We start from the raw sequence: 22,151 nt of genomic DNA on the forward strand, positions 1-22,151 counted from the left end.
CAACTACGCCACGATGTCAACATCTTTACCTTCAGTGACGACGAAAACAGAGCCCCGCTCTGCCCCTGATGGTATGGGCAATGGGTTGTTCGCAACATCAAACATCAAGGTTGGCGAAGATGTTGTGCATGCCCGAGTGCCGTTTGTCGCAGTGCTCGACTCACCGCGTCTGGAGGACACCTGTTCCGGCTGCTTTGGAAAGAAGCAGATGGGCGGAGAGACCGATTTAAAGGCATGCACAGGATGCCGTGTGGTCAAATACTGTGATCGGGTGAGTTCTTAGTCTATCTTTTTGATGGATTAGTTTAAATTTGGGATTGGAGTGCTATATCTGAATAGTACTGATCAGAATGGAAACAGGCCTGTCAGTCGAAAGATTGGAAGTTTGCACACTCTACGGAGTGCCCTATCTTCCAGAAGCTCAAGCCCATGGTTCTCCCAAACAATGCTCGTGCTCTGTTGCGAATGGTTCTGCGCACTGGACGCGGTAAATACAGCGCACGGGAGCTGGAGATCTTCAATAATCTGGAGACTCATATGGGCCAGATTCAAGAAATTCAAGCCCACCTTGACCGCGTCAATCTGACTGCCAAGGCCGTCAAGGAATACTCGCTGAGTGAAATGTCCCACGAAGACATCGCTGCCTACGCCGCTAGAGTAAGTGGCCCATTGTCTCCCAAACATTCATGGCTAACAGGAGACTTCCAGTTGGATCTCAACTCATTCAATCTCACCACGGCACTATATGACAAAATCGGATTATACTTGCATCCTTATGCCTCTCTGATCAACCACAGCTGTGATTACAACGCCACGGTTGGATTTGACGGCGAGGAGATTTTTGTCAAAGCAGTCAAACCAATCCAAAAGAACGAGCAAATCTTCATCTCATACATCGACACCACAACACCCAACGAAGTCCGGCGTAAGGAACTTATCGAGCGCTACTTCTTCGACTGCCAATGCTCAAAATGTGCAAAGGGCAAAGATTCCCCCGAAGATCGCTTCTCTGTCCCAGTTGAAGACACATCGGCCCTCGAAGCAGCCGAACGCCAGGCATTGGAACTCATGCAGTCCGCCTCAGCCGACGACGCAAAGCCAGACGAAGCAATCGCATATCTCGAATCAGCCCTGAACGCCCTCCACAGAGTCTCCAACTGGCCACTACACCGGCAACCCTACGCGTCCATCCGCGACCAGCTCATCGTCTCCCTCCTAGCCGGGAACAAGTTCAACAAAGCCTTCATCCAAGCTGCGGTTCGGTATCTGCGTGTTGATCCAGAGCTGTACAGCCCAGCACATCCGATCAGACAAATTCACGCCTGGATTCTCGCAAAGCTTGCAATCTACATTTCTCAAGGCTTCGAGCCTAGCCCCAAAGATCCGATCCAGCTACAAGATTTCGAGATCAACTTCCACTATATCCTGTGGTACATCCTGGCCGATCTGGCTAGCAAACAGCTGGAGAGCTGTACTGTGCCGAGCTTCAAGCAATTGGTTGGGGCCAACTTTGCCCAGGTGCATAATGAGTTCAAGTCGCATGGGATTGATCCGAGTACACAAAAGGCCGTTGTTAGTGCCGAGTGGAAGAAATTGGAGAGGCTTGTTCAGTGTGCATTAGACACAGAATAGAATAAGAATAAGAGCTCTGGACTACACTACATGGGTATTCAATTACATCTCATGGGACACTACAGCATATGGGTTCTTGCAGCTGTAAAGTGGTTATTTTGCGGACACCCGGCATTGTTTGTACGTCTAAAGCCATTGCTTCGTGAGAATTATTTCCAATCTACAAAACTGTGAGAGCCTGGAGAACCTCAAGATCTGGATAGTTCGAATAGCGCTCTAGAAGCTGGGATGATTCACGCCAGTAACAATAAGTACATGAAGGGAGCATAAAGACAATGCAAATGTATATATACAAGGTAAAATATCTACCAAGCAACGGATCCCCCAAAGCCAGATCACATAAGACTCGACCGGCCACCGATCTCATTCGAGGGCTCACCGTTGGGCATTTCACCATTTCGGCCGGCAATGAATTCCCGGTAGATCCCGCTGAGCCGACGACGCTCGGCGGAACTGAGTGAAGAGCGTGTGCTGGCGAGGGAGCGCTCAATATGTTCCCATCGCACGATGATCTCGTCTCGCAACTCGTCGGCAGATGGATCGGCACCCTTGGTGGCTGGTGTTGCGGCGGCGCTGGAGCCGGTGTTGGCCGAGCCGTTCTCGAGCTGGCGTTGACGGCGACGGGAGTTCTTGATAGCTTCGAGCTTGGCTGCGATCACAGCTGGAGGTGGCATCGAGACCGAGCCGGAGGCTTCCTCTGAGGATGAGTAGAGGAACTGGATAAAGGATTTGCTCGAGGCGCTTGCGGAAGACTTTGTGGCGCTGGATTTGGCACCGGGCTTTTCGTTCCCAGTGGTGCGATCGCCTAGTGCGTCGTGCACTGCCTCAAGATGGGCATTGTACACGATCGCCTGGAGGTCAGCACCAGAGAAGCCCTCAGTCTGATCAGCAACTTCACTCAGACGAGAAGCAACCTCGTCATTCATCTTCAGCTTCTCGCTGACTGCCTTGATGATATCAACGCGGTCTGCGTGCGAAGGCATATCACAAAGCAGGGACTTGTCAAGACGACCGGGTCGCAACAGAGCGGGATCGATCAGATCCGGACGAGATGTCGCAGCAAGAACATAAACGCCTGAGAGACCCTCGGCACCATCCATCTGTGTCAAAAGCTGGTTGACGACACGATCAGTGACACCAGTGGAGTCGTGGCCACGCTTTGGTGCAATACTGTCAAATTCGTCGAAGAAGAGAATACAAGGGCGAGCCGCCTGCGCTCTCTCGAAAAGATCGCGAACGCTCTTTTCACTAGCACCGATATACTTGTTCAAAATCTCGGGACCCTTGACACTGATGAAGTTCAAACCACACTCGCCCGCCACGGCACTGGCCAACATCGTTTTACCACAACCGGGGAAACCATACAAGAGTAGACCAGACCGCAGTCGCAACGGGCACTGTGCAAAAATCGGCGCATACTTGGTGGGGTACTGCAGGGTCTCAAGCAGAATCTGGCGAGTCTCGAAGAGACCGCCGATAGCCGAGAATGTTGTTGTAGACGAAGTGAGAGTGACATTCCGGAGGGATGCCGGGGTGAAGCCCTTTAGGGCACTCTCAAAGTCTTCCAACCCAAAGTTGATCATCTTAGACTCGACTGTGACATCTTGAACGGAGCGGATAAGTGCTTCGTTACGCGCACGAGCAACCAGCAACACAAGATCCCCGGGCATGTATCCATCGGTCTTTCCGGCAAGCTCGAGCATGTCCACGTCGCGACTCAATACGAATCCATCACCACCAGAGGAGCTTGGTCGGCTGCCAGGATTTGATGGGTCAAGCCATGAGTCTTGTGTGTTTTGTGTGGAAGAGCTCTGCGAACGAACATGGCCATTGAGACTCTCAGTGGCTCTATCCTGGGTAGTGAGCTTCTCCAACACCTTGCGGCGTCCTTCCTTGTCAGGGGCCCGAATGCTGATGATCTCACGAACAACATGACCGCCAATGATAACATTGTTCAAAGACTCCTTAGCTTGGGCAGTGGCAAGCAGCACGACGGAAGAGTTCATAGAACAAAAGTCTCGAACCATGGAGCAAATAACTTCACTGTTCTGACGACTACGGCCGTTATCGCCACCAACTTGTAGTTCCGTTTCCGCAGGGCAGAGCTTATCAAGATCATCAAGAATTACTACTGCTTGACCACCGAGACGGGCACACCAAGAAGCAGACATGAAGAGGCGGTTCAAGACCTCTTTAATGTTCGAGATTCGTGTCTCATCAGTGACGAGCTTGCGGCAAGAAAAGTATTTCACGTTGAAAAGCTGTTCTTTGCGCAGGCGATGACCAAGAAGCTGAGCGAGTGCTGTCTTTCCAGCCCCGAGGCCACCAGTCAACAAGACAGATGAGGACTTGGTCAAGTTGGTGAGCGATTGCGAGATGATCGAATCAATTCCGACCATGTGAGGAACAGTATCCGGAAGAGGGTCCTCGCTCGGTAGAGCAGATGAAGTCGAATCAGAGGGTGTCGGGATTTCGGCTTGCACTTCAAAGTTGAGTTTGGCTTCAGATCCTAGAAGCCATCCAAACATCGATTTAGTCTCTTCTGAGCCACCCTTCAAGGGAGGATCGAATCTAATAATAGCGCCATCGAAGGCAGAGACAGACGGGTGACTCTCGACCTTTGGTAAAATCATTCCATCTGTCAATGGACCGGCGAAAAGACCATGATCAGAACCAGTGCTGCCATAGATAACCTTGAGGCGCTCGGCCAAGGCATCGCGAGAGGCCGCGGTATCAGCTCCGAATTTCAAACCATCCTTTTTCCTTGATGCATCGCCAGTAAACGGATATACTTTGAGTGTCTTGACCGCGGATCGATGTAGTTGGGGTGGTGCGGCCTCCACCCGCACGACTCCCCCCACTATGTGCTCCGCGCCAAGGGCCGTGCACAGCAGAGTGGACATCGCCGCATGCCGACTGTCCGGGGCTTCCTCCCACGGCAGCAGTTTAGCTACCAATTTGTTGGTCGGGACTCCGGCCTCACTGGATTTCTGCTCCTGCTGAGCGATTTGTTGCTGGGGGTCGACTGGAGGCTTCAGGCCCGACGGCTGCACAATTGAAACACACGCCCAAGTCGCGCCGCGGAGTTCATTGGAGGCCAACAATTCCGGGTCAACCCAAACACGTAGACCGTCATTATCATCCTCTTCAATTTCTGGATCGAACGATTGATCGGCCATCAGGCGATCTACGCCTCTCAAGTAGAGAGCGCCCCTCGAGTCAGACTTCTTCGGGCGGACTGTACTCCCGGAACTTCGCCCCCCAGTACTCTTCTTACTGCTCCCTGCGGTGCTCCGGGGCGATTTTGCGGTCTTCGCTCGGGTCTTCGGTGCCACAATGACCTCGGCATCGGGCGAAATTTTTGCGAACGGAGATGTAGATGATGGGGCGGGTGTAAGCGAGGTGACGACGATGTTCGCGGTAGAAGTAGGAGAAAGGTGCAATGCGAGCGGGTGCATATGTTCGCCTTCCGTCGCATTATATGTAGGATTTGGAAGCGCGCGGATCTGTGAGAGGAGATTAAGCTCCAGGAATGTGGCATGGAGCTCGATAACTGCAACGGCAACAATTAGCCTGATGTTCGAACGTGACGGAACGAGACATAGACGTACTCTCCCAATCCTCAGGAGTCAATGGTTCAATATTAATTGTATGCGCGATAGGCGGGTCAAGGTGCACAAGTAGTCCGACCTGTAAGGAGCCATGTCAGTACCCCACGTGGGAGACGATATGCAGCGGAGAAGTTACCTTCTGCCCTTCAGTGAGACCGAGAAGTCTTCCAAACGTAGTATCTAGTTCCACGCTGGAGGCCTCTTGCTCCCTAGAGAAGCCCCCGTTGATGCCGTCTCGACCGACGACGGGCGCGGGTTTGCGCTTGCTCGGCATGCCCGTCCAACCCAAGAAGCATGACCGCTGTGGGGGAGGCCCATTGGCTTTCCCAGAAAGGGCCTTATACTGCAATTCAATGATCACATTTTGGGCAGCCTGCAAGTCTTCAAATTAGCCGGAGAGGGAGCTTTCAGTGGAGCTGGTAAACTGACCGTGTTGGCATTGACCAGCAAGGCGACCAGCGACGGCGGCAAGTTCACAAGACAGTTCTTCAACGAAACGAGAGCAACTTCCGCGGTGGTAGAGGGCTTCTTGGGCGCCATGATCAAGGCGCAGAGGTACAGACGCTCACGCAGGAAGGATGTAGGAGTGGGATGTCTGATCGCAAAGCCCCCGGACTAGCTCCTCCACACGAGACCGCCCACGGAGGATTGGCTCATAGCCTCGGCCCGATACGATCCACGTGACTCACATCCAGATAAACGCAATAACCATTAATCCGGTGTACCTGAGCTAGTCTGTATCAGGGCTAGCGCACATTCCCGGGCGCGTCTCTTTCGCGTTCGCGTCTCACGTTGTCGCGCTGCGAAGGGGCTGCGTCGGCCCTTTTCTTGGGAACCCACTTTCCACCACTTTGCGTTCTCCTTGCAACAAGCTTGTCACCCAAAGCTTGAAAACGCGCATTTCATCCCACCATGGCTTTGAACCAATATCAAGCGCCGGTTGACTATGCCGCCCAACTGGACGGCTTCAAGGATTTCTTGAAACACTTTAAGACCCTGCAGTCAACTTCAGAAGCCGCTGCGACCGAGGCCTTGGAGGAATTGAACATCGACGGCAACCGCACCAGTGACGAATATGATTTTATGGATGATGTTAATGAGGGAGCGGGAGCAAGGAGGCGCAAAGAGCCGAAGCTCAAGTACATGCAGATTCTGCAAGACCTTGCCAACCGGGATGCCTCAAATATTGTGATTGAGCTTGACGACTTGGAAATCGTAAGTCTCTTCAAACCCCGAGATCCATGACCCCCCAATTGCTCACAACCTTGGCCCACAGTTCGAAAGAGCCCTTCCGGAGGAGCAGCAGAGCTTGAACCTTGTCGGATCGATCCAGAAGAACACCAAGCGCTATATCGATGTTTTCTCACAGGCGGTGGATGCGGTCATGCCCAAGGAGACCAAGGATGTCACGTACGTCAATGATTCTGGCGCAATGGCATACACCAAGCTAACATGACACAGATTCAAGGATGATGTGCTGGATGTCATCATGTCCCAGCGTGAGAAGCGTAATGAGACCATGGAGATGGCTGCGGAGGCTGATATGGAAGCTGCCGCTGCTGCGAGCATGTTCCCCCCGGAGCTTACCCGCCGATACACCCTGAACTTCAAGCCGCTTACCCCGTCCGGCTCTAGCAGCGACCGTGCGGGCAAGGCCTTCGCCGTCCGCAATGTGCGTGGAGAGCACTTGGGCAGCTTGATCACTGTCCGCGGCATTACCACTCGTGTATCTGATGTCAAGCCGGCTGTCCAGATCAACGCCTACACTTGCGACCGATGTGGATGCGAAGTCTTCCAGCCCATTGTCACCAAGCAGTTCCTTCCTCTTTCCGAGTGCTTATCCGAGGAGTGCAAGAAGAACAACTCCAAGGGCCAGCTCTTCCTTTCTACTCGTGCCTCGAAGTTTGTGCCCTTCCAAGAAGTCAAGATTCAGGAAATGGCAGAACAGGTGCCCGTGGGTCACATTCCCCGTACCCTGACTATCCACTGCCACGGTGCTCTCACCCGGCAGCTGAATCCCGGTGATGTGGTAGATATCGCCGGTATCTTCCTTCCCACTCCCTACACTGGTTTCCGTGCCATTCGTGCCGGTCTCCTGACCGACACCTACCTCGAGGCCCAGCATATCACCCAACACAAGAAGTCCTACCAGGATATGGGCATGGACGCCCGAACCTTGCGCAAAATTGAACAGCATCAGAGCTCCGGCAACATGTACGAATACCTCTCACGGTCTATCGCCCCCGAGATCTACGGACATCTCGATGTGAAGAAGGCTCTGCTTCTTCTTCTGATCGGCGGTGTGACCAAGGAGATGGGTGATGGTATGCACATTCGTGGTGATATCAACATTTGCCTTATGGGTGACCCTGGTGTGGCCAAATCCCAACTTCTTCGATACATCACCAAGGTTGCTCCCCGTGGTGTTTACACTACTGGTCGTGGTTCCAGTGGTGTCGGTCTGACCGCTGCTGTGATGAGAGATCCCGTTACCGATGAGATGATGCTGGAGGGAGGTGCCCTTGTCCTTGCCGACAACGGTATCTGCTGTATTGATGAGTTCGACAAGATGGAAGATGGAGACCGTACAGCCATTCACGAAGTTATGGAACAACAGACCATTTCCATCTCCAAAGCCGGTATCAACACGACCCTCAACGCTCGTACTTCGATTCTGGCCGCAGCCAACCCCCTGTATGGCCGCTACAACCCTCGCCTATCCCCAGTTGAGAACATCAACCTTCCTGCCGCTCTCCTTTCTCGTTTCGATGTCATGTTCCTGCTGCTCGACACTCCCAACCGCGAAGGCGACGAGGAGCTGGCTAACCACGTCACCTACGTCCACATGCACAACAAGCACCCCGAGTCTGAAGATTCCGGCATTATGTTCACTCCCCACGAGGTCCGCCAGTACATCGCCAAGGCCCGTACCTTCCGCCCTGTCGTCCCTAGCAGCGTCTCCGACTACATGGTTGGCGCCTACGTCGCTATGCGCAAAAGACAAAAGAAGGACGAGGCCCGTCGCCAGCAGTTCTCCCACGTCACACCCCGTACTTTGCTGGGTATTGTCCGTCTGTCGCAGGCTCTGGCTCGTCTTCGCTTCAGCGAGGAGGTTGTGCGTGAGGATGTCGATGAAGCCCTGCGCATCATTGATGTCAGCAAGGCCTCTCTGTACAACGACGGCGATGCCTCTGCCGACCACACCCCCAGCAGCAAGATCTACACCATGATCCGTAACCTGCGCGAGAGTGGTGCCGCAGCTGTGGGCGACGGTGATGACAACGAGCTTAGCGTGCGCCGCATCCGCGAACGCGTGTTGGCCAAGGGCTTCACCGAGGACCAGCTTACCACTGCTCTCTTCGAATATGCCGAGTTGGGCGTAAGTTTTTCAATCTGCTCACCATTAACTGAACCTACCACTAACCTTCTCCCCAGGTTTGGCAAACTACTGGCAACGGTGCTCGCCTCATGTTCATTGAGGGTGATGATGAAATGCAAGGCTAATGAGGATACTTGTTTTTCTTTTCTGTTCTTCTCGACGGTTGACTGGTCTTTGCGGGTGAGAAAATGCATTCAGTGGAAGTCTTTAGGCAACAGGTGTTTAGGTGTATTCGCGGGACAGGAAAGCCGGCTCTTGTGATTTGTTTGGTCAATCAAAAGATCTTATTCCCAATCTACATTAATCTGTCTTCGACCTCATCTCTTCAAAATTGTCGTTTGTAATTCGAATCCGACTCTTAAGGAATGACATGTAAGACGAAGGTCTTAGCGCCCAACACTTCCCCAATCTAACATCTCAATACATGAACCGCCCCATCCGACTGAACTAACCACCCTAAATCGCGCACTTCTCATACAAGTGAACCTCATTGCAAAGCTCTGAGGCGGCGGCATAGGGGTTGTCACAAAGGGTATTGCAAGCAGTGTTTTCGGGCACGAAAACGAGGAACTCATAGTTGGGCACGGGCAGACGGAACTGCGAGTGGACATTATTATCGGCGTCAGAAGCCTTGTAACCGGCACGGCAGGCACAGTGGAAGGTCGACCCGGTGTTGATGCACGAAGTGGTGACGTCGCAGCTGTTCTGGCCCGAGACGGGATTGCAGGTGCCGCACTTGGGCGGAGCTGGGTTGGCCACGGCCAGAGTGGCCGCGGCGACAACTGCGATGAGGGTGAAGTGCATTTTGTTCAGAGGATGAAGATCTGAACTAAATCTGATCTGATATGGCGTGATATACCAGCTTGGTGGCAACAGAGCTTCCTTTTATATTTGCTGTGGATCCGTATAGATCCGGTGTCCCCCTACCTACCAGCTCATCACGAGGCCATCAGCATGGTCTTACTTGAGTAAACCTTGGGTATTCGGGAGTGGCAATCTTATGGTCATTGTTCTTTTCTTTTTTTTTGGCCTCGGGTTTGGCTGCAGAGCTGCTCCCCCGCGCTCGGATAGGCCGGGGAGGCAGAGCCACAGGCCCCGGATTGGGCGAGCTGTGAATACGAGATCTGGAACCGGTCGAGACACCACCAATGCTCGTCGACGAGGCTGAGGGCTATGCCTTGCCAACTCAGGGTCAGGGTCGAGCTCTGCTAGTGTTCTGGAAATAGAGGCGTCGTGTAGTGTCAAGGTGAACGCGGGGGTGGATGTCTCAGCTTTGACAGCCCTAACTCGACCCGGATCAAGATCTTCACTTTCCCCGACGTTCTGTAAAGAATGCGGGGACGGGCTTGACTTGTCGCCCCAGCTGTCTCACACCGCTTCGACATGCGTTGTCATCTTTTACTGATTGAACTTCATCAGTCCTGGTTGATTGTTTCGTTCCTAGTAAGACCAGCTTTCAGAACTCGAAGATTCGATTGCATAACAGGCTTTACGAAACACCCATCAATAAAGAGCACCAGGATATTCATCGTGAAACGAGAAGGAGAGATATCAGATGTCTAACTTCCAGAGGGGAGAAGAAGTCTGCACTTCGTCTTGTATTTCCGCTTCTGGGCCATCCCCATGGTTCACATTGCCCACATGGCACGCTCGCACACAGGGTTGGTCCTGTTTCAAACAGATTTACCTAACCATCTGCATAGACCTCACTGCCAGAGGACTGCAACCATGGCATGACATCGTGATCGACACGAACCACTACATCCTTGGCTTAGCCAGGTGTCACGCTTACTTCTCGGCAATTCAGGCAGACAATAGGACGCCTGAGTAAAGAATCGATCAATCACTGTTTGAGTGGAGCACGAGGTATGCAGTAAAATGTGCCTAGTATAAGAGCCAATCGCGGGTGAGCGTGATGTTCTCGTCTGAGCTATTTTTGCCTCCGAGCGAGATCTATTCAGGGACTGTACCGCCTCGGTGAAATTTGATTCCTAGTTTACGCTCGTAGCAAAGGCAAAACAGATAATGTTGTCCTATATAGGACAAATGCAGGTCAGGAGTCTCGTAGACAGTCAGGTACGTCAGCTTTGGCCTCTATAGTCAACGCTCAAGTCAAACAAGACGAGTACTAAAAAGCATTTGATTCCACGCTGCTGCAAATCGAAAATAGACAAAAGACTATAGTGAGACATGAGCCCAAGGCTCAGACTTTCCTGTCGGTACATACTTCTTTACCAGTCATCAACCCACAGATGCTAGTCTAGAGATGCGTCTGCGATCCCTCCGGCTCTCCAATCAGCCTCAAGAAAGCCCCATGCACTTCATCGGTGAGATCACTAGCCTGCATGCTCCGCCCTTTGGCCTCGAAAGCCTTTCGCGAGCACTCTCGAGTAATACTACTTCCAGCCCATGCAGCCAGGAGTAGCGTCGTTGTCGGGGACATGCGCTTGTTGGACTCGAGCTCGGCCTGGACTTCATCCCTGGTCTGCGCATCCTTTGCGTTGTCTTGCTCACCAGAGTCCCACAGCTTGTCGTGGTAAGCTGCTCTCCAGGCGAGAAAGGTACCTAGCGAACCCGTCAGAGTATCGCCTTGGCCGCCGCTGCGCTTCAGTCCTCCTTTGGTGTCAGATATTATGCTGGTGACTCCGTTGGAGATCACGTCGTGCGGTCCTTTCTGGACAACTGTCACGCCGCCGAGGGCTTTGGACAGCTGTTCGCAGGCTTCTGATTCCTTGCTAATCTGGTCGCCGTTTCCTTCTTGGGAGATCTCCGCCTGGCTGGCTACCTTGATTCCCAGGGCTTTGGCGAGACGCCCGAATTCCACGACATTCGGTGTGAGAATGCACTCCTTGTACCCTTTAATCAGACCCGGGTTTTCTGTCACAATGAGAAGCCCGTCGGCATCCAGCACGAAGGGAATAGACTGAGACCGTGCCGCTTTGATTACTTCAGCCACTACCTTGAGCGTGACGCCATCACGACCAAGTCCTGGTCCAATGACCAGTGCATGGAGGCGAGAAAGCATGTCGATAATGGGGCCTGCAAGTGCAGGAGCATCAATTGACTGGGTGTCTTTGACAGTATCCGAGCTTGGTAACAACGGATGGACCATTAGGTTCGGAGAATAACTCTTGACAACCTAGACGCATATTAGTCAAAGTACTTGGTCTTTCACCTGGGGGTTGAACACACTGGAGCTGCTGAACGTTCGCAGACGACATGACTCTGGCGATTGTCAGCACAGCAGATTTGCCTGTAGGAACCCGCCCACTTACCATGTCACACCCTATGATACCATTAGGTTATTTACTGTTGCTCAATACTCAAATGTCGTGTGAGACATACCTAATTTGGCAGATGCCATGGCCGAGAAGTATGGAGCGCCGGTATAGCTTTCGCGGGGTCAGTCAACGCCCTCGCCGGAGTTAAAGGGACATACTCAACACATCCTCCAATAACCGCTACACGCCCCAATTGACCTTCAACGCCGTGTTAGCATCTATTTCCACCGCCGACAATGATCCAGCCATGAGGCCCAAGAAGCTAAGGCACTTAATTGACAACAAACCTTTGTGGAACTTCTCAAGCATAGGCGGCACGATCTTGCGCACCTTGGTGAACAAAACCTTTGATGAGGCCGTGACATGATGAACCGACTCCATGATGAATGTGAATGAAGGAATAAAATGATCTTTGGAAGGAAGGTAGTAAGTAGGTGTAGAGGTTGATCGGAAGCCGAGTAAGATCAACGGGTGATGTCACCTCCAAGTGGGGCCGACAGGTTTGTACACTCAGACGTTACTTGATTATCACTTGCCATCATGTACTTGTCATTTTGCTGAATAATGCGAGTGAATTGCAGGTCTATGAGCATATAGGACAGTTGAATAGTCCCGAAACAAAGCAGATTTGGTATTGGTAAGACGCCCGCTATGGAAAATGTTCGCAAAAATTGAGTGTTCACCTTTCTAAGGACACCAAAACGCTCATGATGCTCGGCAAAAAAGCCCCCTCCCAATACAAAAGAAATGATAAATGAAAGCCTATAATGCATGTTGAGAGCCCCAAAGGACTTAACGCTTCGTTCGGTTTGCAAGAGCAGCCAACTTCCTCTGCCGCTCCTGCTTTTCCAACTTCGCGGCCATTTCCATGGCCAGCTCCTTTTCGTCTTCCTTGCGTGCAGATCTAAGCGCAGCATCTTCTTCGCCTGCCACATCGTCGAAGCCAGCTTCCATGTCGGAGGATGCGTCAGAGTAATGGTCGTCGTAGCCACCGTAATCGCCCTCATCTTCCTCGTCTGTTCCGAGGTACTCGTCCCTACGACGCTTGCCGTGAGCCCGGCGATCATTACCACCACGGCCTGGAAGGCCGGCTGTGCCACGGTACAAGGGTCCTTCGGGTGCTTTAGGTGGTGGCTTGGCTGTGCCCTTGTAGGCAGGGCCCTCGGATTCCTTTTTCACACCTGAGTTGCCCTTCATTGGCAGGGCACCAGGCGCGGGCTTCTGGCCCGGACGACGAGCAGCTTTCTCCTGCGCCTGGGCTTCCATCATGCGGCGCTTGCGCTCGACTTTGCTCAGCCTCTCCTTAGGCACTGACTGGTGACGTAGCATGCCAACTTGTGCCGGTGCTTGATCCTGCAATGCCTTGGCTCGGGCCATGATCTCGGCAAAAGAGCCCTTTGGTGGTGCCTTTGATGGAGCCGCAGAAGGCTTCGGCGGGGCAGCTTTTGCAGAAACAGCCTTAATGGGTGCAGATTTCGCAGGTGCAGTCTTGGTGGCAGCACCGGGGCCATTCCTTGGGGCAGGCTTGGGCGATGCAGGCTTGAGACTTGTAGCGGGGGGCGGGGCCGGTTTAGACAAAATTCTGAGAGCCCTGGGCGGTGCTGGAGCCCTGTTAGTGGACGAAGTGTCGACTTTTGGAGCTTCAGGTCGCGAGGGACGGGGGAGCTGGTCCTCGGCCTTGCGCTTTATTCCTCCACTGGCATTTACACTCAGGGCTGGCCGCGGCGTGGGAGTCGCTGGTTTGCGCTCGACCGTCTTAACAGTCGAAGACGTAGCTGGCGGCGCCGGTGGTTGAGAAAGCGGGGCTGGAGACGGCTTCCCCGTCTGGAGAGACGTGAGAACGGAGTCGAGAAACTAGTCGAGATGTTAGATAGGAGCAAGGCAGATGCGAAGAAAAGATATGCTTACACTCATCTCGGAGGGTAAGAAATGATGAAGCTTTGCGTTGGTAGGATCTAGGATGCGACAAAGAGTAGAAGTACCGATTATCGTCCACGATTAGTTCGACTAGGTAGCTTCATGACTCCCAACGCGAGACCATATACTGGGGAGGTTTGGTCGGAGATTTCGACCTTTTGACTTGAGAGGAAGACAAAAGAAAGGTTGGAGCGAGAGAAGAGCTTCCAGATGATCTTCTCCGCTACTTCGAGACAAAGCAGGCAGTGATAGGAAGGGGAGGTGAAAGGAGCCTTGAACTTTGGAGATGGCCACTCGTCACGTGTCATCGCGCCACACTCGCTTAGTCCTTTTCTGCCGGGCGGTGACACAGCCACATCCAGCCGCATCGCACTTTTCCCTCGATTTTCACGGCCCGTTTGTTCAGTTTCTCAACCACCCTTCGAACTCGACGTTGCAGTCTCCGCCCAATTCGCGGTTAAATCGATTGTTTCTCCTGTTCCAGATAACAGACAAAGGTAAGAACCTCGTTGCTTGCCTGCACCAACTTCAGTCCCAGCGTACTGAAGGCCGCAAATTTCAATATTCGACTTTGAAGCTAACATCGAATTCTTTGCGACCAGTCTATCAAAATGAAGTACCTCGCCACTTACCTCCTCCTCGCCCTTGCCGGCAACGAGTCCCCCTCCGCCGCCGACATCAAGGCTGTCCTCTCCTCCGTCGGTATCGATGCCGACTCTGAGCGCCTCGACAAGGTCATCGCTGAGCTCCAGGGCAAGAACCTCCAGGAGGTTAGTTTCATCTACAACTTTTAAATTATGGAAGAGTAACATACTAACTCTGTGGCTCTAGTTGATCGCTGAGGGTTCCACCAAGCTCGCCTCCGTTCCCTCCGGTGGTGCTGGTGCCGCTGCCCCCGCTGCCGGTGGTGCCGCTGCCAGTGGTGACGCTCCCGCCGCTGAGGAGAAGGAGGAGGAGAAGGAGGAGTCCGATGATGACATGGGATTCGGTCTTTTCGACTAAATGCCTTCCTCTTAGGAACCTCAAAAATGACGACTTGGGGGGGACAGACGTCTGGATGGTGCGTCCAGTTTGAGAAGAGTCTTCGCCAATTTGGGTCGCAAATGTGCATTTCTCCGACTGTTTTAACGCAGTTACGACTTTACCATGTGTGAGCTTGAAAGAGTTCATAGCCAATACAGATTCATCTGTCCTCCACCACTGTGTTCTGCGTAAGATGTAGTCGTACGTTGTGTCTGGCTCTGGAATTATATTTCTAGGCTTTTAGTACCGTTCTTCATACGGTCAATCTTTCCTAAACGATAATATGCTGGGGAATGGACATATCAAAAACATCCTTGATATCAGGTTGGAAAGGGAAGGCAAGACAGACATCGAGTCACGCCAATACGCAGTCGTAATGAGCCATGGGTACGGGAAGCCTCGCACGTTCAAAGTGGGGTCAGGCAGTACCTTCCACGAACCCTGGCCAATAAATTACATTGAATTACACAGTACATACCATACACCCAAAGTAGATTAGGGTACTAGGGCTAGCCCTCGTAAATCGCTTAGACGAGCCCTGCCCACCTCGTTAGGGTGTTAGTGCGCCCAGACGCTCCGTTTAGCGACACGACAATCCCGACAATCCATCTTCCTTCGCTTTTCGAGATCCCGTTCGGAAAGCGAGCTTCAAGGAAACCACCGCTAACATGGCTGACCACGAATACGTGAGTTCTCTTCCTCGTCCCTGTACCGTCCACGACTTTGATGCTAACATGCGCCTTTAGAACGCCGAGGAGGCTGCCGGTACGTTTTTGAATCCAACATCTATCCAACCCATCCCCCGAAGAGAATCACCTGTCAAGTCATGGAACCGAATGGAACACCTGGATGAAACGAACGACGATGGATGTAATGGAATTTTGGCGCGGGGATAATTTCGACTTGGACGCAGGGGGATGGAAACACACGATGAACGAGAACACAGGTCGCTGACAACGCCTTCGCCCAACAGAGATCAAGAAGAGAAGACAGTTCCGCAAGTTCTCCTACCGCGGTATTGACCTCGACCAGTACGTTTGATCGCCAACCCCTCGCCCCTCAAAAAACATTCAATCACGGCCTTCGTCTGGTGCCCATGCGATTCAAGGGCAACTTTCAATACTCTTGACGGTTGTCACTGGTTCATGTCGCAGTAGTGCCAGACGTCGTTACGTGATGGAACTTGGCACTCAAATTTTTTCGAACAACAAATCTGACTGAATATTCCAGGCTCCTCGACCTCTCCTCCGAGCAGCTCCGCGATGTTGTCCACGCTCGTGCCCGCAGACGCTTCAACCGCGGTCTGAAGCGCAAGCCCATGGGTCTCATCAAGAAGCTCCGCAAGGCCAAGCAGGAGGCCAAGCCCAACGAGAAGCCCGATCTCGTCAAGACCCACCTCCGTGACATGATCGTTGTCCCCGAGATGATCGGCTCCGTCATCGGTATCTACTCCGGCAAGGAGTTCAACCAGGTTGAGATCAAGCCTGAGATGGTTGGCCACTACCTGGCTGAGTTCTCTATCTCTTAGTACGTTCCACTCTTGGATCTATACATCTTCACACACAACTAACAACCCTCCAGCAAGCCCGTCAAGCACGGTCGTCCCGGTATCGGTGCCACCCACTCTTCCCGTTTCATTCCCCTCAAGTAAACGACTTCAAACGATTCCCCTTGGAGTGGCGTGTGGTGGAGAAGGTTCTGGGAAAGGAAAAATGGAAGCCAGCGCAGTCCAAATCTGGACTTCTTTATTCAGCTTGTATTTCCAGAGCGGGTCAGCTGTTTCCGTCTCAATTTAAAGATTTTGTCGGCATAAAATTACGGGATCTTGTATCCTTCTGTTCTTCGTCGATCTGGCGGAGTTAAAAAGGTATCCTACCTCTGGTTGCGTCCGCGTTACTAGGGAATGGAGTTTCAATTTACGATATGACAACTTTCACCTCGACATCGTAGTATAGTGTGACTCCACGCTAGCATAGGGTCTTGAGGCTTGTTGCGGTGGACACTGCCTTGTGTGTGGGTTAATCGCCCTGTGTCACTCACTATATCACAGAGTCCTTCTGGCCTGTCCGCTTAGTGACATGGTGCCGGGCTGCTAGCCGGAAGGACAGTTTGAATGGACATATTCGTGGTGAATCTTTGGCCTTCCCCAACGATATGACCTATCATGGTCCCCATACAGAACCGTTGACTCTAACGTACGGTATTTGCATGGTGGCGGTAGGCGTAACTCCGTAATGCGTGGCCAATGTTGGGGAATGACAGCATACAGGGTCCACTTGAGACTCAAAAAAGGGCCGAACATCACCGAGCGGGCACTCAACTGCGAGAACAGCCAACAGTGCCTGCAGAAACAGCATGCGAAGGCGAATGGAATCTCTATAACCTAGTCAAAAGACTTGTTGGCCTTGGTATTTGTACTCGCTAAATGTAGATTATATAAATCAAGCGCAGCGGTCTCAAGTCCGCGATGGTGGGCTTCGGGTATTGGCTACCCCATAGGCTCTCTGAGGTAGCAATGGACCGAGGCCCCGACTCCCCAGGAACCGAGAACTGCGGAGAAAAGACCCCTTCCTCTTCCTTTCTACTTCTTATAACCTTCATCCCTCCCATTCGTGATTTAATCTACAACGTACGGCTTGCCGATTCATACCTCCTGACCTTCCCCGGATCGGCCGCTTGGCTCTTCCCCGCAACATGCCTGTCTCCTCCAATTATCCAAATGCCGACATTCCCAACGTCGACCTTTGGAACTTCCTGTTTGAACGCAAGGATAGGCCTTTCCCTGATGACAAGAGTGAGTATTGAGGATTCTGGTGGTTTCATAGGTCTCCTTCTACCCCGGAAAAAAATTGTGCTAACGCTCAACAGTCCTCTACCAAGATGCCGACACTAAGCGGCATTACACCTACGAAGGCCTCAAGGATGCCTCTCTAGACTTCGGAAAGGGTCTCAAGGCCCTCTACGATTGGCGCAAGGGCGATGTCCTCGGCCTCTTCACCCCAAACACTATCGACACCCCCGTGCTGATGTGGGGAACCCTCTGGGCAGGCGGCATTGTATCCCCCGCCAACCCCGCCTACACGGTCGACGAGCTGGCCTTCCAGCTGAAGAACTCTGGTGCCAAGGTCATCGCCACGCAAACCTCCGTGCTGGATGTTGCCGTCAAGGCTGCGAAGAAGGTCGGAATTCCAGAGGACCACATTATCCTGCTCGGCGATCAGCGGGATCCCAATGCTCGCTTCAAGCATTTCACATCTGTCCGCAACATCTCGGGGGCTACACGGTATCGCAAGCAGAAGATTACACCGGAATCGGATTTGGCTTTCCTGGTTTACTCTTCAGGAACTACTGGTGTTCCTAAGGGTGTGATGCTGTCTCATAGGAATATTATTGCCAACATTATGCAGCAGTATATCGGCGAGGGTGGAAATCTGACCTGGAATGGGGGTCCGGATGGCAAGGGTGACCGGGTTTTGGCATTCTTGCCTTTCTACCATATCTACGGTATGTCCGAGGGATCCGATTATACGTATGCTGAAATGCTGATACTAGCTTTCTAGGATTGACCTGTTTGATCACCCAAGCACTCTACAAGGGCTACCATCTTGTTGTTATGTCCAAGTTCGAGATTGAGAAGTGGTGTGCACACGTGCAGAACTATCGCATTACCTTCAGCTACATTGTGCCCCCGGTCGTGCTCCTACTGGGAAAGCATCCCGTAGTTGACAAATACGATCTGTCCAGTCTTCGCATGATGAACTCCGGCGCAGCACCCCTCACACAAGAGCTGGTGGAAAATGTCTACTCCCGTATCAAGGTTGGAATCAAGCAAGGATACGGTCTCAGTGAGACCAGCCCCACCACACACTCTCAGCGGTGGGAGGATTGGCGCGACTATATCGGCTCTGTTGGTCGTTTGATGCCAAATATGGAGGCTCGGTACATGACCATGTCTGAAGATGGCTCCGAGTCCAAGGAAGTAAAGGCTGGTGAGGTCGGCGAGCTCTACTTGCGCGGCCCTAACGTCTTCTTGGGCTACCACAACAACCCGGAAGCTACTAGGGAGTGTTTGTCGGAAGATGGCTGGTTCCGTACCGGCGATGTGGGATACCAAGATGCCAAGGGCAATTTCTTCATCACGGATCGTGTCAAGGAACTCATCAAATACAAGGGATTCCAAGTACCACCCGCTGAACTTGAGGGAATTCTGGTGGACAACGAGGCCATTGATGATGTGGCTGTCATTGGTATCGAGAGCGAGGCTCACGGCTCTGAGGTGCCTTTGGCGTGTGTTGTTCGCAGCGCCAAGAGCAAGTCTTCTGGTTCCAACGAGGAGCAGGAAGCTGCTAAGATCGTGCAGTGGTTGGATAGCAAGGTTGCCCACCACAAGCGTCTGCGCGGTGGTGTGCGCTTCGTCGATGAGATCCCCAAGAACCCTAGTGGGAAGATCTTGCGCCGCGTGCTGAAGCAGAAGTTCAAGAACGACCTTCAAGGCCCAAAGGCAAAGCTATAAATACCTTATTTTCTGTATAGATTGTTGAAATTCATAGATCTTATATTCAAACCATATCCACTGTAAGAAACCCGAAAAATAATGAATTTTTTGGTCGGAAAACTGTGTTTCCTAAAAATCGACCCGAAATGCAGACGATGCATCATCCTCCTTAGGGGAAGAATCTCTTAACCATTCCCTTAACATCCTCTCCTTCAACAGCATCAATCTTCTCTTTTGCGACCTTCTCAACAGCCTCCTCCACCGGAACCTTGCCATTAATAAGGTCAATCCACCCTTCAATATCGTTCCTAGCAAGCAACTGATCTGCAACAATAGCAACATCCTCACGCGTCACATGCCCATTCGCTGTATGACCCAACTCAACCCTCCTCGTAGCAGGCTCTGTCGTCAACGTACCCGGACGAAGATTAATTGCCTGGAACGGACCAGCCGCGGTATCCAGCTTGCGGCGCGCTGTGAGCGCGGCCATGTACTCGTCTGCTTCTTGCTTGGCTTTGGCGTAGGTGGGGAGGACTTCGGTGTTTGTGCGGACGATACTCGCCCAATCATCGTTGGACATCCAACGAGGTTGCTTGCTGCGGCTGCCCAGGTATGAGATCATTAGGAATTTGGTTACACTGGGTGAGGAGAAGGAGGCGGTCATGAAGTGTTTAGCGGCTTCTTGGTCGATGGCGATTGTGCTGGCTGGGCCGCCTTTGCCGCCGGCGCCTGGAATGGAAGGTATTCATTAGTATGATGATTTTGAAGGTATTAAGATAGGGTATATTTGGGTAGGTTGTTCAGTGGATTCTGAGGTCCGGCACCGCGGAGCTTTAGTGGGGGCGGGACGGGGCGCGAGCTTACCAGCCGACCAAACCACATAGTCTGGAGTGACGGAGTCGAGGATCTTTCTGGCATCCGAGGCGCTCTTCACGTCTTCCAGGCTGGAGACGAGCACGTCAAGCTTGCCCTTGAGGCCCTTGCCGAGGGCCAGGATCTCGCTCTTGTGGTCGGGGTTGCGCACTACGCTGGTGACATTCCAAGCTCTGTTGAGAAAGAGCGGCGTCATGTGGAGGGCCACTTTACCGTGGCCACCGAGCAGAAGGACTTGCATATTGGACTGTGGTATTTTCAAAGGATCAGAGGTGTCGAGGGGAAGAAATTGGTGGTTTCAGCATGAACTCTTATTTCAGCTCATGCGGGGGCCCGATGACGCCACCAAAATGGCGCGTTCTTGATCTAATTTCTACGTAAATTTGATGTAAAGGACCCGCTCGTGTATATTGTCACTTGATGGTTTACAAGATAGGCTAGGTTCTATTACGCACGCTTTTAGCAAGAGGCACCAGAAGGCACATTCTCACACTCGCTGCTGGAAGAACCACCAGTGATCGAGACACCGGACCAAGTCCAGTCGGAGCAAGAGCCATCACCGCATAGGATATAGACCTGCTCAGCATCGCTATCGACGGAGCCAGTGATCGAGCTCACGGTCAAATCGGTGATGGGCACACCGGTGGTAGGAGTACCAGTAGGGCTGCCGTTCTCGTAGTCCTGCTCGAAGACAATGCCGTAGTCGCTGATACCGGAGAGGGTGATGTCAGAGAAGGTCACGCCCGAGACGGAGCCAGTGGCATCGGAGATGGTCTTGATGCGGATACCGTTGGCAGAGTCGGCCACGGTCGAGTGCGAGATGGTCACGTTCTTGACGGTGTTGTCGTCACGTCCGCCGACTGAGCCGATGGACAAACCGTGGCCACCGGAGCAGGTGCCGCCAGTGAAGACGATGTTCTATACTGAATATTAGAATATGCTATCTTGGTTGTTATAGGATTCTCTACATCAGAGGAATGTAAGAGATTGGGGCACTCACAGAGCCAGAGTTGATAGCCAAGCAGTCATCCTGGTTCTTGACAACAGCGTTACGGATGGTCACACCGTTGCTCTCACTAACATCAAAGGCATCAGTGTTGTGGCCACCTGCGGAGTCACCATCGGAGTTGTCAATGGTGATACGGTTCAGGACGATGTTGTCAGACTGGACACTAAAGGCCTGCACGGGAGTGTTCTTGATGTTGAGGCCAGTGATGGTCGAGTCGTCCAGGCTATGGGCGTAGAAGAATTTGGGCTTCGTCTTGCCGCCGTTGGTGCCCTCGCCGTCCCACCAGCGAGCGCCGCCGCCATTAATGGTGTGGTTGGATGTTCCGGTAACGATGATGTTCGATCCCTCGATACGGATGAGAGGGCCATCCCATTCTTCGTATCCGAAGGTGGTTTCACCGTCGAAGATGACCTGTTCCCAAAATTAGACGGTATTTTGAGATAGAACGATCTTTGATTCATACCTTGGTGCCATCTTCGAGGTCGGAGAGGTCCAGAGACTCACCAGCAGGCACCTCGATGTTGTCCAGCACAATCGTGGAGCATGATTTCTGACTTTCGCTGGCCTTGGTGGCAGAGGTGAAAGTGCAGGAAGTGGCTCTCTTAACCTGGCTCGAGGCACGAGAAGCAGTGGGGAAAGCAGATGTCACGGCTGCGCCCAAGGCGAGCATCGAAACAACGGAAGAACGCATTTTGAAGTATTGTCCGATCAACAGACAGAAAAAGAGTGCAAGTAGAGACTAGCTCGAACAAAAGGAACTAAAAGAACGAATAACAAGAATGGATTGACTCGAAAAAAGCAATTGACAGCATGGTACACCTTGCTATATAAGAATGATCAAGATTAGCGGACATCACATGAAACGGTTGAATGACTATCTCATCCCTCAATAAAACCCCCTGTCAGGAGTTCTGGGTCCTAATATACATAT

At 52.4% G+C, this 22,151-nt stretch overlaps 11 protein-coding genes across 11 annotated transcripts; 5 read left to right on the top strand and 6 right to left on the bottom strand.

The window, feature by feature from the left end:
- Positions 1-13: 13 nt before the first annotated feature.
- On the top strand, positions 14-1,632 carry N7443_004916 (S-adenosylmethionine-dependent methyltransferase; the record flags this gene model as incomplete). The annotated part of the gene is made up of 2 exons (XM_056884972.1): positions 14-271; positions 403-1,632. 2 exons carry the CDS (start codon positions 14-16, stop codon positions 1,630-1,632), a joined length of 1,488 nt encoding a protein of 495 aa, XP_056743250.1.
- Positions 1,633-1,967: 335 nt separating this feature from the next.
- On the bottom strand, positions 1,968-5,783 carry pex1 (AAA family ATPase peroxin 1; the record flags this gene model as incomplete). Its single annotated transcript, XM_056884973.1, has 4 exons — positions 1,968-5,185; positions 5,244-5,322; positions 5,380-5,616; positions 5,673-5,783. The coding sequence occupies 4 exons, from the start codon at positions 5,781-5,783 to the stop codon at positions 1,968-1,970; spliced, it is 3,645 nt and encodes a 1,214-aa protein (XP_056743251.1).
- A 372-nt stretch (positions 5,784-6,155) lies between these two features.
- Positions 6,156-8,747, top strand: N7443_004918 (DNA replication licensing factor MCM7; the record flags this gene model as incomplete). The annotated part of the gene is made up of 4 exons (XM_056884974.1): positions 6,156-6,458; positions 6,520-6,653; positions 6,705-8,622; positions 8,679-8,747. The coding sequence occupies 4 exons, from the start codon at positions 6,156-6,158 to the stop codon at positions 8,745-8,747; spliced, it is 2,424 nt and encodes an 807-aa protein (XP_056743252.1).
- A 331-nt stretch (positions 8,748-9,078) lies between these two features.
- Positions 9,079-9,426, bottom strand: N7443_004919 (putative adhesin; the record flags this gene model as incomplete). The annotated part of the gene is made up of 1 exon (XM_056884975.1): positions 9,079-9,426. One exon carries the CDS (start codon positions 9,424-9,426, stop codon positions 9,079-9,081), a length of 348 nt encoding a protein of 115 aa, XP_056743253.1.
- Positions 9,427-10,882: 1,456 nt separating this feature from the next.
- N7443_004920 (ATP-dependent (S)-NAD(P)H-hydrate dehydratase) lies at positions 10,883-12,284 on the bottom strand (the record flags this gene model as incomplete). The annotated part of the gene is made up of 6 exons (XM_056884976.1): positions 10,883-11,761; positions 11,815-11,847; positions 11,898-11,908; positions 11,968-12,014; positions 12,062-12,101; positions 12,191-12,284. 6 exons carry the CDS (start codon positions 12,282-12,284, stop codon positions 10,883-10,885), a joined length of 1,104 nt encoding a protein of 367 aa, XP_056743254.1.
- A 411-nt stretch (positions 12,285-12,695) lies between these two features.
- Positions 12,696-13,817, bottom strand: N7443_004921 (uncharacterized protein; the record flags this gene model as incomplete). The annotated part of the gene is made up of 2 exons (XM_056884977.1): positions 12,696-13,757; positions 13,812-13,817. The coding sequence occupies 2 exons, from the start codon at positions 13,815-13,817 to the stop codon at positions 12,696-12,698; spliced, it is 1,068 nt and encodes a 355-aa protein (XP_056743255.1).
- Positions 13,818-14,431: 614 nt separating this feature from the next.
- aspf8 (ribosomal protein P2) lies at positions 14,432-14,822 on the top strand (the record flags this gene model as incomplete). The annotated part of the gene is made up of 2 exons (XM_056884978.1): positions 14,432-14,590; positions 14,652-14,822. The coding sequence occupies 2 exons, from the start codon at positions 14,432-14,434 to the stop codon at positions 14,820-14,822; spliced, it is 330 nt and encodes a 109-aa protein (XP_056743256.1).
- A 689-nt stretch (positions 14,823-15,511) lies between these two features.
- N7443_004923 (40S ribosomal protein uS19) lies at positions 15,512-16,494 on the top strand (the record flags this gene model as incomplete). Its single annotated transcript, XM_056884979.1, has 5 exons — positions 15,512-15,529; positions 15,590-15,608; positions 15,817-15,874; positions 16,074-16,370; positions 16,425-16,494. The coding sequence occupies 5 exons, from the start codon at positions 15,512-15,514 to the stop codon at positions 16,492-16,494; spliced, it is 462 nt and encodes a 153-aa protein (XP_056743257.1).
- A 1,043-nt stretch (positions 16,495-17,537) lies between these two features.
- Positions 17,538-19,356, top strand: N7443_004924 (acyl--CoA ligase; the record flags this gene model as incomplete). The annotated part of the gene is made up of 3 exons (XM_056884980.1): positions 17,538-17,637; positions 17,712-18,347; positions 18,404-19,356. The coding sequence occupies 3 exons, from the start codon at positions 17,538-17,540 to the stop codon at positions 19,354-19,356; spliced, it is 1,689 nt and encodes a 562-aa protein (XP_056743258.1).
- Positions 19,357-19,507: 151 nt separating this feature from the next.
- On the bottom strand, positions 19,508-20,452 carry N7443_004925 (uncharacterized protein; the record flags this gene model as incomplete). Its single annotated transcript, XM_056884981.1, has 2 exons — positions 19,508-20,067; positions 20,203-20,452. The coding sequence occupies 2 exons, from the start codon at positions 20,450-20,452 to the stop codon at positions 19,508-19,510; spliced, it is 810 nt and encodes a 269-aa protein (XP_056743259.1).
- A 218-nt stretch (positions 20,453-20,670) lies between these two features.
- Positions 20,671-21,911, bottom strand: N7443_004926 (glycoside hydrolase family 28 protein; the record flags this gene model as incomplete). Its single annotated transcript, XM_056884982.1, has 3 exons — positions 20,671-21,129; positions 21,212-21,631; positions 21,684-21,911. The coding sequence occupies 3 exons, from the start codon at positions 21,909-21,911 to the stop codon at positions 20,671-20,673; spliced, it is 1,107 nt and encodes a 368-aa protein (XP_056743260.1).
- Positions 21,912-22,151: the final 240 nt, after the last annotated feature.

Source organism: Penicillium atrosanguineum (assembly GCF_028827265.1).
Source record: "Penicillium atrosanguineum strain IBT 20685 chromosome Unknown utg000003l_segment0_segment0, whole genome shotgun sequence".
Lineage (NCBI taxonomy): Eukaryota > Fungi > Ascomycota > Eurotiomycetes > Eurotiales > Aspergillaceae > Penicillium > Penicillium atrosanguineum.